This window comes from Sander lucioperca, chromosome 18 (genome assembly GCF_008315115.2).
Source record: "Sander lucioperca isolate FBNREF2018 chromosome 18, SLUC_FBN_1.2, whole genome shotgun sequence".
NCBI classification, from domain to species: domain Eukaryota; kingdom Metazoa; phylum Chordata; class Actinopteri; order Perciformes; family Percidae; genus Sander; species Sander lucioperca.
In genome coordinates this window covers 1,965,331-1,984,916 of record NC_050190.1, presented here as the reverse complement: position 1 = coordinate 1,984,916, position 19,586 = coordinate 1,965,331, and the positions used below count along the sequence as shown (strand labels likewise).

Below are 19,586 nucleotides of genomic sequence, written 5' to 3'. Positions count from 1 at the left end.
TTGAGATTTCTGCCTAAAAGGAAGTTTTTCCTCACCACTGTTGCACTAAATGCTTGCTCTTGGGCGAATTACTGGAATTGTTGGGTCTTTGTAAATTATAGAGTGTGATCTAGACCTACTTTATCTGTAAAGTGTCTCGACATAACTCTTGTTATGATTTGATACTATAAATAAAATTGAATTGAATTAAAAATCTAGTATAAATACAGTAGTTATTATTTCTTGTGCGCATAAATATCTTTACATACTGCCATCCATATTACTGAAATAAAACAGATCAGACAGTATGGCTGTAATTATGCATTGGTAGTTTCAACAACATGCTATTTCAATCAGCAAGAGAAAAGTAACAGAAAACCTGGATGGATTTCACAACTTTCTTGTCAAGGACGGATTTGTAATTCTTTTTCCCATTTATTTTTTTACAATTATGATCTACAGTGGTGACCTTTTGCAATATTTTGTAGATATTTGAAAGCTTTTCTTTTCTTTCACTTTTCTTTTCTTTTTTTTTTTTTTTTTTAAACATTTGTTTATTCATCAAGAGGTAACATTTCGGGTGTCAAAACAGTGTCAAGTACAACTGACAAGAAAAAATAAAAAATAAAATGAAATCACATAAGGAATAATAGTAATAGTTTAAATAGTAAAAAAATTACACAAAAAAAAAAAAACAAGAACAAATAAACAGAACAAAACAAAAACACAAAATGGTCACCTGCTGCTAAATAAAAGCCCAATATGTTCACTTACACAGAGATAAATAAAAAACATCCCAGCATGCTACAAATTCACACAAGAAAATAACTAACAATTAGTAGACAATCAGGGTGGCTACTCTGGAATAGCCGTAAAAATCGATCCCTCAACATGTGCAAAAAATGGACCTCAAGTTTTATTAAACTTTGCAAGAGAACCATGTATCGAGCACCTAACTTTCTCCAACTTCACAAACTGAAGGATGTCCCTGATCCAAGACGAGTGAGAAGGCGGCGCAGGAGACTTCCACCTCAATAAAATCAAACGTCTAGCCAATAAGGAGACAAAGGCTACACAGTTTATATTTAGGAAGCTGCAAAGTAGGAGGTAAAACCCCAAACAAAGCGGTACATGCTGTTGGATCAAATTGAACCCCTGTACAAACAGAACTAGAATTAAATATCTGTGTCCAAAAATTAAGTAGTGAAGGGCAAGACCAAAACATATGGACATGGGTAGCTGGAGCCTGATGACATCTAATGCACATGGGATCGACATCATTATAGATTTTGGAAAGCCTAACTCGAGTGAGATGGGTACGATGTAGAATTTTGCACTGGGTCAGACCATGTCTAGCACAAATAGATGAGGAGTGAACCCGACGCAAAATGGCATTCCACAGCTCCTCCGAGATCCCCTCCCCTAGATCCTCCACCCATTGGGTTTTAATTTTATGCTGCGGGGTAAGCTGCAAAGAATAGATAAGATTGTATAAACGTGAAATAGCACCCTTAATGGTAGGTAATGGGGTTAAAAAGGAGTCAATTAGAGAGGCCTCTGGGAGACTTGGGAAATTTGGGCTAAGATTGCAGATGAAACTACGAACTTGAAGATATCTAAAACAATGCTGTCATGGCAAATGGAATTTCCTCGGAGAGTTGCTGTTAGGATGCAAATGTACCAGCAATATACAAGTCCCTAAATGCCTTGATGCCGTAGTCAGACCACAAAGAAAAAGCCCCATCAATTAAGGAAGGATGAAAAACAGGGTTAGCTGATAAAGGTGCTAGGAAAGAGAAGGTCTGTAGACCAAAATAGCATCAAAATTGCTTCCAAATTTTAAAAGTGGATTTAACTAAGCTATTATTGCAAAAAGGGGAGGGAGAAAAGCTAAGAGGCACGTAGATGAGAGCAGTCAACGAAGCAGGTTTAGCAGAGAACATCTCCATACTCAACCATGTAGGAGGAACTGGTGCCCCCTCCAGAGAAATCCAAAGCTGAATTACTCTAAGGATGGAAGCCCAGTAATAAAACCTCAAGTTAGGAAGAGCCAAGCCCCCAAGGGTCTTAGGTCTTTGCAACAGCTCCTTTCGCAAACGAGGGACCTTCCTGTTCCATATAAACTCAGTGATTGATTTGTCTAATTTGTGAAAAAAAGACTGAGGGAGAAAGACAGGTATGCACTGGAAGAGATAAGACAATTTGGGGAGAATATTCATCTTAACCGAATTAACCCTGGCCACAAGGGAAAGAGGCAACAGTGACCACCAAAGAAAGTCCATCCATATCTGATCTAACAAAGGGGCAAAATTATAATCAAACAAATCTTCAAATCGGTCTCTAATCTGGATACCAAGGTATTTAAAGCCAAATGGAACAATTTTGAATGGGAAACCCATAGCAGCATTTTGGGCACATTGATTTAAAGGAAACAGCTCACTCTTATCCAAATTTAGTTTATAGCCTGAAATCTGACCAAATGAACTAAGGATGTCAAGAGCAGCTGGAACTGAGACAGGGAGATTGGACACATATAGTAATAAGTCATCGGCACAAAGGGAGACCTTCTGTTCAAGACCATATCTTGTTATTCCAGTGATGCGTGACTCTGAATGAAGCGCAATAGCCAGAGGTTCAATAGCAACAGCAAATAAAAGAGGACAGAGGACAGCCCTGACGAGTGGAGCGGTGCAAAGGGAAATAATCTGAATGGGTGTCATTAGTTCTGACTGAAGCCACAGGGGATGAATAGAGCAACTTAATCCAAGAAATGAACTCCTGGCCAAAACCAAATTTCTCCAAAGCATAAAAAAGGTAATTCCACTCCACTCTGTCAAAAGCCTTCTCCGCGTCTAATGAGATTACAGCTTCCGGCCCCATTGACGTAGAAGGATTATAAACAACATTAAGAAGTCGTCTGTGATTAAAGAATCGATCCTTATATATGTTAGGGGATGGGGAGGAAGCATAGATATTATCAAGCTGGGAGATTTGTAACCTCAATTCCTTTAATTCTTTTTTCCTTTGTTTGTTCTCATGGCAGCTGTATGAAATAATTTCACCTCTAATGTATGCTTTCAAAGTCTCCCAAAGAAAGGAGGCTGAGATCCCTGGAGTTCTGTTGGTAGTAAGAAAAAGTCAATTTGATTAGAAACAAACTTAACAAAATCGTCATTAGATAGCAAGCGCGTATTGAGACGCCAAAGGGGGGCACGTACGTTCGCGCTCCTGTGTGGTCGGAGCATGATCTGATATTAGAATAGTATCATAAGAGCAAGACTGAACAGAATGGAGAAAACGGTTGTCCAAGAGAAAATAATCAATACGAGAAGAGGAGTGATGTACATGAGAGAAAAAAGAATACATTTTACCAGACGGATTAAGAAAGCGCCATGGATCAGAGACCGAGAACTCATCCATAAAGGATAAAATGGTCTTAGAAGACTTTGAGGGCGCTCCTGGTCTAGTAGAAGAACAATCTAATACAGGATTAAGCCAACAGTTGAAGTCACCCCCCATAATGAGTAGATGTGTGGACATATCAGGTAACTTGGTGAACAATTGATGGAAAAAATTGTCATCGTCAATCGTCATCCCAGTTTGGACTATACACATTAGCCAGAATCACAGAATTACTATATAGCTGTCCCGTTACAAACACAAACCTTCCATTGGGGTCAGCTATTACATTAGAGCACACAAAAGGAACCGATTTGTGAATCAAAATTGCAACACCCCTAGATTTACCATTAAAACTAGAATGAAATACTTGACTGACCCACCTCCCCTTTAATCTGATATGTCTGGAAGATTTTAAATGAGTCTCTTGAAGGAAAACAATATGGGCACCTAATTGTTGAAGATGGTGAAGAACTTTGCTACGTTTAATAGGCTGATTTAGACCATTACAGTTCCAGCTAACAAATTTGAGTCCTGTCCCTGATTGTCGTGGCATCTTAGACTGCTGCATGCTAGTCAAGTATTAGTGTACACTGCAGCATGGAATGTATAACAGTCACAGAAATAAAATAAAACATGGGCAACCTGACTAAACAAAACACAAAACACACAGCGAGACAAAAAGGGAGAACCCCTCACACACCCACCCACCACCCCACGAGCTGAAGCGTCTTCCCAAACAAGACGCAAGCAAATCCCACAAACTACCAAAAACATCCTAACACGCTCCGTTAACAGCACAAACCAGTAGTGCTCATGCGAGTTTATAATAAAGCATAAAATAAATATGTAAACAAACACAGTAGCAGAATATGAAAAGTGACTCAAGTCCAAGTGACACAAACTTAAAGCAGGGCAGCTTACCAGCAGAAAATAGGTTAAATTTACCCCCAGTTTACCAAACAAACTGCCAGCCGCTTTCAAACTGTAGCTCCAGAAGAGACACCAGACTTTAAGTTCACCTTGACAAAGTCCATTGCGGTGGCTGGGTCCTCAAAGGTGTGTGTAGCTCGGGAAGAGTGATCCTCAAAGTCGCGGGAAACCTCAATCCAAACTTCACTCCAGGACAGGAATGTAACAGACGTTTAACGTCCGTGAATGCAGCACGTTTCTTCGCAAACGACGAAGTATAGTCAGGAAAGAGAAACAGTCTTTCGCCTTGGTGGAGAAGAGGAGCCTCGCTGGTCCGGCGTAAAATGTCGTTCCTCACGTGAAAAAAGTGCACACGAATCACAAAGGGTCGGGATGGTTTACCATCACTGGGCTTGGATCGGAGAGTGCGATGCGCACGATCGAGCAGGGACAACTCATCCAGGCCGAGGGAGTCCATCAGCAGCTGGGCAATAAATTCGGTTGGGCACACACCTTCGGCCCCCTCCTCGCTCTACCCTCCAGGTCCTCACATTTATCGGTCAGCAGTTTAACCTCTGCTTTCAGCGTGGAAACTGTTGAATCCAGTGAAGTTAGCAGGTCACTGTGGTCAGTGCATGCGCGCTGCAACTCCGTGATAGCTTAATCATGGGAGCTAAGTTTTTGTTGCATCGGTTCAATTGCGTGCCTAAGCTCCTCTCTTACCGAAGAAATGTCCGCTCGAAGCTCGCAAGACAGCGAGTCTATTTTGCCACAAATGTCCCCTTTCAACTGGTCTAACATAGCCCGGAGGTGATCCAAATTGGGCGCACACTCGGGGTCCGTGACCACCTTCGGCGGAGATGCGGGCTCAGTCGAGGGAGAAGCCTTAGCACGGCCTGTGCGAGCCAAGTTTCCACGTGCAGCTGCCATTGTCGGTTGAAATTCCCCCAAAACACACCGAAACTGACCAAGTACTTGTCACAATTGTGCACCGGCCAAACTAGTGAAAAGAAACTGTGTTAAAAAGTTAAAATAAACACAAACTCGCGGAGCAAAAGGGAGACACGTCATACATGCTCGGTGTCCAACAGCACCTCCCCCACTTTTCTTTTATTTTCAATCATGATATAAGTCTTTTTTTTATTTATTTATCCTCTTCTAGATGTTTCATAAGATAACTTCTCACCTGTATATACTTAAAGAAATGTTGTTGGTCCAACTCATATTTTGAAGGTTTAGCACTTTTACTCCAGAAATCAGATTAGTGTAAATTGCTTGCAACCAAAAGCTAAATTTGTTGTCTAAGCCTGATTTACTGAATCAAAAGCCTTCCCTGCATCTCATTTTAACCCCAGGTGTTTAGCGCAACAAATGCAAAGCTTACTGTTGACTCACCTTTAACAGTCAGCCATAGAGAAAGCAATGCAGATTTTATTATAATTATTTATGTGAAAATATAGCAGGTTTTCACTGTTACCATTACTTGCATCAAAGCCAGTTGGCCACTGGGGACAAGGGAATTCCAAGTGGAAGTCATTTTTATTGAGGCTTTTATTTTGGAAGAGAGCTGCTCAAGAAGCTGTTCAGTCAGAACAGCAGAAGGAACGGCTGCTTCTTGTAGAGAGGTGGGGGAATGAGACGTAGACAGAGGGAGTGAGGGGAAAGGCAACAAAGAAAGTGAGGGAGCAGAGGGAGGAGAGAAGAGGAAAAGTCATTTTCCCATCCAATGTCTGAGCACCTGAAGGGATGAGTTGATTTGCTGTCAAATCTGCTGCTGGATTATCGATAATCTCAGCCAGGCCACTCAATCTACGCACTCAGCCATCGCTGCATTGTCAGACAGAACCCTGGGCGAGGAGAAGAAGCAGAGACATTAATATAAAAGAGAGAGAAACGGAGGAGAGGGTGTGTTTTGAGGTAAATATATATATATATATATATATATATATATATATATATATATATATATATATATATATAGCCATATAGGCAGACAGAGGGTTTTTCTCTTCCCAGAGAATTAGAGAAAAAAAGGCCTTCAATTTTCCACTTGAGCAGATTTCAATTTACACACACATCCCCTCCGTGACTCCATCCTCCCGTTGTTATTGATAGCATTTAGGGCGGCTGTGATAAAAGATTGGCCACTTAGTGTTTTCATTCATTTGTTTTCCATCTCTGGCAGGACACTTGCTCATACAGGACAGTGTCTGATACAAAGCAGCTTTATGGCGAGGATGTAAACTGTGTATCTGGGTTTGGATGCACTAATTCAGTAGCTAAGAGAATAAAGACGGTGGCTGATACTACATTTTTTATTACATATCTTACATATCTTTATTGGATAGAGCAGGAGCACCATCACATTTTTGAAAATAGAATTGCCAAAAACTTTTGAAAAGCCATCCAACCATTTACACTTTACTTTTGTTTTAAAGATGATCATACAGTGTTTTATTTACATCATCTCCAGAGCAACCCAGCCAGGCTTATGTTAGAGACGGCCATTTAAAAAAATTTTTTTTTTGTGTATTTTAAGTATATACAACAGGTGTGAATATATATTTTAATGAGAAGCCTTCCTGTTTTTTTATATGCTCCTGTTTTAATTTGCTGTTAATGCAACTTCAACAATTATTCCATGTTTTTGCCTAATGCCAATAAACTGTAGTGTTGAATTGATAAGTGGAGAACAACTGTATTTATTAATGACATTAATCAACATTTCTGTAAATGTGCTGGTGTTCAGCTGGCTAATTTTCAACTGTAGTCATAGCTACCTAGCATGCAAGTCTTCATGGTGGGAGGAAACCCACGCAAACATGGGAAGAACATGCAGACTCCACACAGAAAGGCCCTGCCCGGACCGGGGATCCAACTCTATAATAATAGTGTCAGTCATTTCTTTATTCATTTTTTTATTTTTATTTATTAATTTGGGTTTGGTAGGAGCCAGTATATGAGAAGTTACAGTTACCTATGTGTATGATACAGCATAAACATGATATATACGCCCGTGTTACCTAATCTGTTGGTTCATACTGGCTGCAATCAGGCGCAGATAGGCCAACGGCTCCTAGGATTAGGCACTGGTTATGGGTTAGAGTTAAGGTTAGGGTTAGGTGCCTTGAAGTCAACGGTCGCAGCACTGCCTATAGGCAATGGTTATGGTTATGGTTATGGTTAGGGTTGGGGTAGGGTTAGAGTTAGTGATTAAGGGTTATAATTTCATGGCACTGGCCTATTGATCTGAAATCAAGGGGAGAGGTTTTCTGAGGGAGTTGAATGGGATGTCGTGGAGTAATGGATGGTTAAGTTCGTAGTGTAGAGGCAGCTCTGTCGCCCCAACATCCGGGGCACTGGGGTACGAAGCCCAGACAAGGCACACCAATAGAACTGGGCAACCACAGGGCAAAGGAAAAGTGATGGAACTAGAGCTGTGATGTGGTTCTTGGGTGTCCCTTTTAAATTTGAACCCAAAAAGGATTTATAAAATAAAAAGGAAAAAATAGAAGAAATAAACGCAGAGAAGGTAACAACATAATTAATATAAAGTAGTTTAAGGGACTGAGATAAAGTGTTGAGATGAATGTTAAAATGCCCCGCATAGTAATGTAGTATAAAAAGAGAGCATCCAATAAAGCCATGCAAGCATCCAAAAAGGATAAAATGAATAAGTGCTGAGTTGAAAGGGCCAGTAAAAAGCATGCAAACACATCTATCTGGCAATAAAATAAATAAATAAATAAATAATTACATAGATAAATAGCGATTAATAAATAATTTAAGAGATATAAATGCTTGGTGTTAAATATAAAAACACATCTACTTAATAATAATGAAGTGAATAAAAACAAAACAAAAGGAGGGATGGGAAGAGAAAGAAGGGGGGGGGGGATGTTGGTCCTGTTGGGGTGGCTGGGCTTCGGCGAGTTTGTGGATGAGGATCCGGGGTGGGGCAAAAATAGAAAAGAAGGAATGTACATGGGAGGTTATTTATCATTTAATCCTGTGGGTATGGTGGTCCTAAGAAGGTGAATCCAGATTTTTTCTGCCATCTTCCTCTGTCCCACGGTCCATTGGTCATTGGATTCCAGGCCAGAGATGATGAGGTGATTGGTGGAGTGCTGTTGAAAATGTATAACTTGTGGTGTGGTGAGTTTACCTTGCTCAATGTTATAGAGGTGATGTTTGAGGCGTGTAAGTATAGTGTGTTTTGTTTCACCTATGTAATGTTTATTACAAATAGTGCATGCAATGATGTAAACGGTATTACTAGTATGAAGGGAGTAGGATTGGGGGATGGGGTGAGATGTCTGGCTATGTGGGTTAAAGATGAATTTTCTGTTTTTGTAAAAAGTATTGTGTTGGGTGTTGATGGCAGGTCTATGATCCATAAACTGGGATTGTGAAGTAGATTGGATGAATGGGTTATGAGATATTTCAAAGACAGACCACACACACACACACACACACACACACACACACGCACACACACGCACACACACCACACACACACACACACACACACACACACACACACACACACACACACACACACACACACACACACACACAAACACACATGTACAAATAGCTGTTGTGTGTGGCTTTATTGATCTAATAAATCAGGAAGCCTCTGTATCTGTGTGTGTGTGTGTGTGTGTGTGTGTGTGTGTGGTGTGTGTGCGTGTGTGCGTGTGTGTGTGTGTGTGTGTGTGTGTGTTGTTTAGCCTTGTCAGACCATGTCAGATCACAGAATAGCTTCACACTCTGCTTTTGGGTAGGTTTTCAGTTGAGCCATATTAACACAGTCTGCCTTACCAAGCTTTATCTGCCCAGGCTGTGCTTCTGTAGAGCGTTTGGATTCATCATGTGCTATGTGCACTTAAAGGAGCAGTGTGTAGGATTTAGTGGCATCTAGCGGTGAGGTTGGAGAATGCAACCAACTGAACCAACCCCTCGCATCACCCCTCCCTTTCTAAGTGTGTAGTAGAACCTATGGTGGACTTCAGGTAATGTAAGAACTCGAAAGGGCCTCTTTAAAGCTAGAGTTGTCAGTTTTGGGCTACTGTAGAAACATGGCGGTGCAACATGGTGGGCCATGTGGAAGAGGACGCTCTCCCTATGTAGTTATGAAGGGCTCATTCTAAGCTGACAAAAACAGTTAATAGTTTCAGGTGATTATACACTAATAAAAACATAATTATGAATATTATATTGCATTTCTGCCCAAAGATCCCCCTTACACACTGGTCCTTTAAAGCGACTATAATCGACATTCTTTATAACAACAATGTATTAAATGGCGATGTGGAAACAATGTGTAATGTGAAAGGTGTATCTGGTAGTGATGAACAGACGGAGAATTATCATCTGAATCCGCAGCTCTGCTTGGCGTTAAGGAGCTTTATAGTGTGTTCCAGCTTATTTTTTGGCTGTCCGGCACACAATTTTACTGTTTTGGTTCACTCTCACCGCTTTCATACTGTTGTTGTAGGTTAAATGTTCCATTCCTGGCTGTGCGGGGAAATACAAATTTGGATGTGAAGGTGGATACTCAATTGCAGTTGAATCGGCAAGTAAACCAGCGTCAGGCAGACAGTGCTGTTTCCTCTTCCTCAACACTGCATTAAACAACTTTGTTTAGCCATTGATGTCCCATAAATGTTACATTGCCTGAGAAACCGGCTAGCTAGCTGGAGATAAGTAGGTCAGAAAGGATTGTGTTAGAATCAATCCGACACATTCATCATATGTTAATATCTACTTAGTTGAGCACTCTCTTTAAAGCTTGATTCCTTTTTTTATCATTATACAGGACATTTCAGTCTCAATGGACAGGCTTGGAAATAAATGAGTTTGAGTCAAAATTCATATCCACTTTAATTCATTTTAAGGTCTTTTTCTGGTTTGATAAGAAAAATGACATAGCCGCTTGGTGTATTAACCAATGTTTATCCTCATTTGATTGTAAAGTGTTACCAGAGGTATTTGGTTAAGTGACAAGAGGAAATATATCTATCTTTGACAATAGCAAAATAGAAGAATAATTGTAATGCTATCCTTGCCCTATCACAGGTGGTGTATAAGAACAATGACATCCGTCTTGAGTTGTCCCGGTTGGCTCGCATTGTGGACCCTAAGATGAAAATCCAAGGTGAAGTAGCCTACAAGTGTGAAAATGTAGCCACTCTGGACCCCATTTCTTTTGAGACTCCCGAGGCCTACATCAGCCTCCCAAAGTGGAACACCAAGCGGATGGGATCCATCTCTTTCGATTTCCGCACGACTGAGCCCAACGGCCTAATCCTCTTCACCCATGGCAAACCTCAGGAGCGCAAAGACACTGCCCGAAGCCAGAAGAACACCAAGGTCAGTCCATAATCCCCATAATCTTTTTCTCTCTCTCTCTCTTCGCTTGCCCGGCTCGGTCTCTGCAGCCAGCAGTTTGAACTGCATGCTGCAGAGAGCCTACTGTACAATGAGGGATTCAAGTAAAAACACTAGTTCTCTAATTGTGTATATGTCACATGTCCTGCCTTTACTCAATATACATGCCACTTCAAGAACCACATCTTGTATTCCTTTTTTCAGAAAAGGCAGTTTGATTGATCTGTTGATGTGTTCTTTTGACCTTTTGCAGGTGGACTTCTTTGCAGTGGAGCTGCTGGATGGAAGCCTGTACCTTCTGTTGGACATGGGCTCAGGGACTATCAAGGTGAAGGCCACGCAGACAAAGGTCAATGATGGTGCCTGGTTTCACGTGGACATCCAGAGAGATGGACGCTCAGGTCAGTTGTGTTGGTGAATCAGTGAGGTGTACTAGCTCTAATAGAATTTAATTCAATTCAATTTTATTTATAGTATCAAATCATAACAAGTTATCTCAAGACACTTTACACATAGAGTAGGTCTAGACCACACTTTATAATAAGAGACCCAACAATTCCAATAATTCCCCCAAGAGCAAGCATTTAGTGCAACAGTGGCGAGGAAACACTTTCTTTTTAGGCTGAAACCTCGGACAGACCTTCAGGCTCTTGGTGGGCTATTTTCTGCCAGTGCCGGTTGGGGTTATGATGAACAGTGGCAATTATAGTAACAATAAAGATAATGCAACTATGACTAGAAATAGTAGTTGTGGTAGTTCAGGGCGTAGCAGGCACTGCAGGATGTAGCAGGGCATAGCAGGGTGTAGCAGGGCGCCGAGCAGGACCACGGCTGCAACCATGATTTAGGTGCCACCCTAATCCAAGAAAAACTGCAAGGCGAGAAAACATACAGACTCCAGGGAATAAGCTCCCTGGAATTTAAATAACATTTTTCTATAAAAACCCCTATTTGAAGTACATATATTTTTAAAAAATCACATTTTCATGAACTCACTACAATTACAGTTGTACAGTTGTCCTAACAAAATACAAAAAAGTTAACCAAAAGCTTTACTTTTCATTAATAATTCAATACTATTATTTTATGGAAAACTGACTTAAGCCTTTTCTTAAAAAACATAAGCTTGAATACATTTAATTTCATTTCATTTTAAAACACATGATGATACAGTGCAACAAACTCTTAGAAAGTTCAGGATGAATAATAGTATTCAATTCAATTCAGTTTCATTTCTAGTGTCAAATTACAACATGAGTTATCTCAGGACACTTTGCAAATAGAGTAGGTCTAGACCACACTATAATTTACAAAGACCAATTTAGCCCTGTACCTGATCCCTACTTCCTCCATCCCCATCACAGGGACCATCTCCGTAAACAGTAGAAGGACCCCGTTCACAGCCAGTGGTGAGAGTGAGATTCTGGACTTAGAGGGCGACATGTACTTAGGGGGGCTTCCCAATGACCGCACCAACCTCATCCTGCCCACCGAGCTCTGGACGGCGATGCTCAACTATGGCTACGTGGGCTGTATCCGTGACCTTTTCATTGACGGTCGAAGCAAAGACATCCGTCAGATTGCTGAGGCACAAAATGGCGCTGGCATCAAACCCTCTTGCAACAAGCAGCCAGGCAAACAGTGTGAGAGCTACCCGTGCAAGAACCGAGGTGTCTGCAAAGAAGGCTGGAATCGATTCATCTGTGACTGCACTGGCACTGGCTTCTGGTCACGCACCTGTGAAAGAGGTAAATGCTTTTTTCATTTGCATAAATATTAGAACATACTGATACTATCTCCAAGGCAGAAGCAATGGGATCTAAAACGACAGAGAGATTTGAGGACTAGAGCAGCAAGGGAGAAACAGTAATCACAACACTGGTAAAGGAAGTCCTACTTGCAGACTGACAGTAGTAGTGGGAGATAGATACTAAATCCAATTGCCCCACCACAGAGAACAAATCCAAAAAATCTCCTGATGTGCAGTATATTTTGGGATATTCAGAACCCCAAAGAATGTGAGTATATGTGTTCACCAAATGTGGACAGAAGAAGGCCATATTTGATCCGCATTTAGACAAGCCTTTACAACCATGGATGTATAAAAAAAAACTTCCATTTATTACCATGAGAGTTGCTCAGTGGCACATGAAGACAAAAAAGTTAAACTTCCGTGTATAAAATGACCTGGATGACCGGCGCTGCTTGTTCCCATAGACCATGTGCATTAGAGACCTCCGCCGGCCGAACTGGCTACTTCCGGTTTAGCACTTCTGTTAAAATGAATGGGGATTATATTCTGATAGTGAAACGTGTTACTTCACGAGGGTTGTGACACTCAAAAAAAATGTATCAACTGATTTACTGACGTATCTTTCACCATATAAGTCTTTTTGGGCCCCATGGCATCACCTGACAGACACAGAAGTTTTTATTCCACTTTTTGGCCCCTATGTCAAATTGGTTTTAAAGCCAATATCCAGTCTTGAAATGCAGTACATGAATAAGGTGGCCCCTGAAACGAGACCGACAGTATAAAAAGTTGGGCAGTATGCCACGCCTACATATTATTCAAGGTTACAGATATGCAAATGACTGATACAATATAGTCCTATGTGACATGAACAGAAAAGTGCCTCAAAAGTTTGCCCTTGTACCTCTTTTATTCTATTGCTACAGTCTGTGCTTACTGCTGAGCTGACAGTGGCTGACATTGTGTTGACTAGATCTTGAGAAAGATCTTAATTAATTAGCTATCAGCTGTCAGGGTGTCCCACATAAACCTTTCCCTGGGTAATACATGTGCCCAACTCGTGATTATTAAACTACTTACTTATTATTAAACTACTGCTTGCGTACTGAGTCTTTCCTCACACATCCCCAGCTGGCTGTGACTGAGTGGGCTGTTTGTCTTTACCTTGGCAACTTGTAACATCTTAGAGGGCCATGACAGTTGATGCACTTAACCAGATTTTAGTTTCTCCTGAGATAGCCTGATTCCAGAGTAAATATGAATATAAAAAAGGTCTGGTGCTGAGCTCACTGACTACACCTGGTTGGAGAAACAATAGAGCCAATCAGAGCTGAGTAAACAGGATTAAGAATGTTCATCATATTCCTGTACCAAAGCCAAAACATAGTGAGAAAAAAAGGCAGATGAACAACTGTTAGAGGTCAAATTCAAACAGATGTATCATGCAGACAAAGTACTTAAATCCGCTTTAGTGATAGTTTCAACTACAGTATGTGTCTCCTGGAACACATTTTGCCATGATGACAAATACACACACACACACACACACACACACACACACACACACACACACACACACACACACACACACAGACTGCAGTTGCAGTTGGTAAAGAGACAGAGAAAAAGACAGAGGACATGCACACACACACAATTTTCCCTTGCAATGTTTAGTGCTTTATATTGTCAGTGTACAGTCGTAGCCTGGACGGCTATATATGTGACTTTCTAGCAGTCAGTGTCATGCTTGTTGTAGCTACAGTGCAGTTCTGTACCATAACATCGTGAGGTAGTGGTGGTGACTTGATAATGTTATGTAATTTTTAAATCAAATTTTCCAGTCCTAGAAAAGGGGGGAGAGAATACTTCACTTTTAAAGCTGGTTCATGTGTTACTCCCGTTATTTCCATATGAGCAATTTAGCATTTAAAAGGCTATTCTTTAAACGGAGTCCGGCGCAGTGCTCACTCCACATAAAACTCTACATTACATCATTTCCAGCAAACTTCACAGAGAACAATGAGGGCAAAACAGCAGCAAAACAGCATCACTGATCTGTTTTAACCGAATATTCTGTGGTGCAGCTCAGCTAAAAATACCGAATCAGCCAGCACGTTAGCGTGTCGTTCACTACGGAGCCTGTTTGTAACTGTTAGTCGACCGACAACGTTATGTTCACCTCACCTGTTCAACTGACTTTATGATTTATGAGATCTTTAAAGTTATTGTTAGTGACCTTTTCAAATGTTTTTGAATGATGATAACTTAGATGATGATAGTGTAGTGATGCCGGTAGATTGTTCCAAAGAGATTCTCCTCTGTATTTCAGTGTATATTGGTCAAGGGATGTCCGACAAAATGGGAGATTAAAAGTCCTTAGAGTGTCTTGTATTGTTTGAGTGAATCTCTGTGGACAGCTTCCATTTTTTTTTTTAAAGTGCTGGGTAAGTCTTGGGTCAGGTCTACACTACACAGTAGCTTGGCTCTATTTGAGTTTAGCTGTTTATGGATATATATTAGGGGTGTAACGGTTCGCAAAAATCACGGTTCAGAACGTACCTCGGTTTGAAAGTCACGGTTCGGTTCATTTTCGGTACAGTAAGGGAAAGAAATGCAAACATTAAACTGCAGGTTGTTTATTATTATAAACTTTTTTTTAACAATTGGTTTACACTTTTTAAAACACTTTTTAATAAAATATAATAAATAAAATATATATAAAATAAAAAAAGAATAAGAAAAATACTGCTGCAAAGTTCTCCACCAAATAAAATACTCTCAGTCTCAAACCAATATCACATAATAAAATATAATGAAAAATATAAATAAATAACTATGGATTACAGTGCAGCATTATCAATCCCAGCTTGTCAACAACCGAGTATGGTCGTAGATCAGCTGCTATAAAAACACCAATTGCTTTAGTTATTGCGTTGGCCCGATCGGAATTACCAGCAAAGGTCTGTTTAAATGCCAACGGGAGCTGCGTTTGAATTACGGTCGTTTTTTTCCTTGTAGTAGTGATGTTGACACTCGCGTGATGCCCTTTCAAGTGCGTTAGCAACGTTGGCACACTGCTTTCGTCTTATCGACTAGTCTTTGTCCGTTGACGTATTTCACTGGGAAACCGAAGTGTTCCCAAACAGGAGACCTTAATGATATGGGTGGCTCTTCAAGCTCGGGCTTGTCCGTACTGTCTATGGGCTTGTCTGCATTGGCCATGACGCTAGCTAGCGAGAGGCTGGGCTAAAGCGTGCCGTGTATGTTGTTGTACAGCACGCGGTGTGTGATTTTTATTTTTTTCCCCAAAACCACTTCAGCGGAAATCCCGCTCTGCAGTCGATTTCATTGGTTTAGGTTACAGTGACAGCGGGTAGGTTTAGAGATCAGTGTTTGGTGTAGGCATTCTGTACAGTGATTGACATATTGACATGACCAATGAAAACTTTAGAATCAGCTGCAGGGCGGGATTTGCGCTGAACGCGGAGACTTCCGTCACTTAATATGTTTGTGTGGAAACACGAAAATGTACCTATGTTCCGCACTCAAAAGATTGTGTTCGGCCGTTCGGTGTACACGTGCACCGTACCGAAAGCCCTGTACCGAAACGGTCCGGTACGAATACACATACCGTTACACCCCTAATATATACTGTTTTCTGTTCTTTAAACAATGATCCAACTATTTTAAAACAACATTATACATCCATAATTTTGCAATAAGGATATTGTGCTCAACAGTGTCAAAGGCAGATCTTCTGGACAAGCTGCAAAAGAGTCATTTCTATTGAGATTTTTTACAAAAAACATATTGATGCCTGTACAGTATGTTGCACCCATTTAAATGTTTTTTTTTTTTTTTCTTCATTCTTAAATAAACTCATTTTTCAATTTCCGTTAGATAAACATGGCAAAACAGAGTCACCTGATTTGGTCTACCAATTTGTGACTTTGGCTACTTTGAGGACATTTGGTGCAACACCTGTTTTGAGGGATAGAGTTAAAACATGGGTGAGGTGCTCAACAATGGAGGACCTTCTTTACAAGACTGCATTTGATCTAATCATGGCCTGCAGCAGAACCCTTTATTTCTAATGGAGGGTCAAACATACTTACAAGAATACTGCTCCTTGATATTGGTAAGGACAGAATCATTTGCATTTTTTTAATATATTTGGCCAAGAAAGGACTGACATTTACAAAAAGTCTTTGAACGTATGTGTTACTATGACACCATCGGATAACTGTAACTGATAACACAACTGTGTAGGAGCTTTTCTTATGAAACAATACATCAATGACATTCCATTTATATTATTACGGAATTTTCAAATTTTTCAGAAAAGTTTTGCAGTTTGGAGCAACTTTTTGAAATTACATTTTATTATTAATATATTATTATTATTAATAATATACAATTATTTAAAATATATTTTTTATAAATCTCAACATTGAATGTTGAGATTTGTGGAAAGCATTTGTTAAACATGGATTCAAATATATTAGTAAATGTAAGATAAGCTCCTGATTATCCTGATTATTAAACACCTCCTCCCATGGGACTTCTTTCATCATGGCTACAAATGAGCCTTCCTTTCTCTCAGAGAACTTATGGAATTTTATCCTCTCATCAGATTTATTTTGTGGAACAGTTTTGATTAAGAAGATCTGACATATTGACAAAGCATCAGAGGTATCAGTAAGCAATGAACTAGAATTAATATGAGATGCTCAAAATAATTTGTAAATAAAGTGTCATTTAAAGTTGCAGACATAGTCTTTTTCCTAGTTGGTTTGTAGATGAGAAGATAAAGGTATGGAGAATATTGAGGAAATCATATGGTAAATTGGAGTCACATTTGAGAAGACCAAGGAGAATGAATACTTTTCCCTTATTAGTTATCAGCTCCACAGTAGAAAACGGAAACATGGAACATACTAACATCAGTATCAGGAGGACAATAAATGCAACTAATTATAACATTTTGAGATAGAGAGCACCGGAAATTTGTGATTTAAATATGACAAACATAGGGTTAGATGATCATAATTTTTGGTAAACTGCATATGCAAATGTTTCCGATGAAAAGTTTTTAGAACATTTGTACCTTTAGCCACTAGGGGAGATTCAGCTGAAACGGGGATCATATTTCAAGAATGCAATATTCCCCTTCCTTCTGTCCTCTCTGAGTTTTGGTAGTAGTTCCTCGAGTTCCATGCAAATATTATCTGTACCTCGTTAATGAAGATGTTCGTGCCTTTAAGGGATTTGGTTCTCTTCAAGATTTATTCCTTGTCTTTGTATCGAAGAAGCAGGTTTACCACAGTGGTTCTGGGACGTCCAGCTTGGCCATATTTTTCAGTCTAATGAGATCTTGTAATTTCTATATGCTTGGAGTCTATTTTAAGGTAGTCAGATAGTGTTGTCTTTGCCTTGATCTACGTGTCACTCCAGTTTTCAAATTTTGAATCAGGCACTCCATCTCTCAGCAGGTTGTTTTTTCTTGACTGATTGTCCAAATAATCCATTTTTGTAAACTGATTTATGGATGTTTGATAATCAGCAAGGTTGTTAGAGATAACTTGGATCTTTCCAGTGCTGCATGCTTGGCTTCGCTTGCAAGTTGGATAACGGTGCAGATCTACCTGGCCGTGCGACGCTTCTGTCGCGCCGCGCTCCACTCTATTCCTATCGGTGCAGATCCACCTGGCCGTGCGACGCTTCTGTCGCGCCGCGCTCCACTCTATTCCTATGGGTGACGTCAAGCAACTTCAACGTGCACGCAAAGCATTCCGGGAAGGCGGCACTGCATTTGAGAAAATGTTGCGCGTCAAGAAGCTCGCCGATGCCCATCTTTATGCAAATGAATCCGGTGAACGCGATGCGACTATCCAGTAGAAGTAGACGAAAATCTTTTAAACTGACCTTTGTCGATCTGAAATAAAGACAGATTCAGCAACTGCATGGCCTATTTCTCGCTTAAAATGTTTTCAGAAACACGTTTCGGTGAACTATTTTAGTACAATACGAGATCGTTTTCTCAACGAGCCGCCATGACACTCTGTTGAAATTCTCGAGAAGCCAAACCCACGTGCTTTAAGGTGAATATCTTGAATATCTTTTGACATGTTTAGGATCATGCAGTTAAAGTGATTCATTTCATTCAGTCCAGGCCAATGAATCACAGGCTGTTTCAAAATCTTTGTCATGACAGCGGGTCATAAGCAGCTACTGCTTCTACTGCTTATTTATGACATTTGCTGGCTGTCTCATGACTTTAAACTTTGCACTGAGGCATTTGTTTTCCTGAAAGAGCAATTGCACCCCCTTGTTGCAGTGTTTGAGGATGCAGAGTGGGTTGCACCTCAGGCATATCTTGCTCATGTGTTCACTCTGAAGGACCTAAAGCTATTACTTCAAGGAAAGGACTCACTTATCCTTAACATGTACGACAAAGTGAATGAATTCAAAGGTGAAATTATGGGAGAGGAAATGTGAGGATGGAGATGGGAGCTGTGCTCCACTTCTTGATGTCCATCTTGCCACTACTGATGTTGACAGAAGTCCTGGGATGAAAGCACATCTGTCCCAACTCTGTGCTGATTTCAGCCAGTACTCAACCATGGCAAATTCCTTGTGTTACTTTCTTGGCAATAAATCCCTTTCTGATTCTGATTTTACTTCCAAGATATTGAAGACTTGACTGTAGAATGCACAGTAAGGGTCGCCCCTTCAGGTTCAGGTTATCCTACCACATCGCCCATCTTCACAAATACGCAGCTGTCGCACATAGAAAATTTCACTTCTGGCTGGTTTTCCGTCATGGTGTGCAGTTTGTGACAGTTTAATAAAGACTGATCAGAGTTGGAGACCAATTAACACATCACCACCCCCCACAAATTGCTCCTACTCATTTTAACATATCAAATAACAGCTTACTGATATCTCTGTATCTTTATCAGTTTTTCTCTTTATTCATCCAGTGGGCCATGATCATTTCCCCTAAATCTAATTTTTTTACTTTCGAAATGAAAAGTTGTAGGGCATCAGTGGTTCAATCTGATATGGGGTGTACATTTCACCCTGAATTATTTGCAAGACATAATCTATTGAAATATTGCAATAGGCCTATCATCATCAGGAGCCATAT

At 40.3% G+C, this 19,586-nt stretch overlaps 2 protein-coding genes across 2 annotated transcripts in view; one reads left to right on the top strand and one right to left on the bottom strand.

Moving 5' to 3' along the window:
• Positions 1 to 19,586, top strand: part of nrxn3a (neurexin 3a) — a 245,946-nt gene that overhangs the window by 135,647 nt on the left and 90,713 nt on the right. The window contains 3 exon segments of the mRNA XM_031280323.2: positions 10,372 to 10,665; positions 10,937 to 11,084; positions 12,048 to 12,431. Coding sequence (XP_031136183.1) covers positions 10,372 to 10,665; positions 10,937 to 11,084; positions 12,048 to 12,431 — 826 coding nt within the window.
• The window catches only part of LOC116036728 (uncharacterized protein C14orf93-like), a 260,214-nt gene that overhangs the window by 207,027 nt on the left and 33,601 nt on the right, over positions 1 to 19,586 (bottom strand). The gene's annotated exons all lie outside the window — the stretch shown is intronic.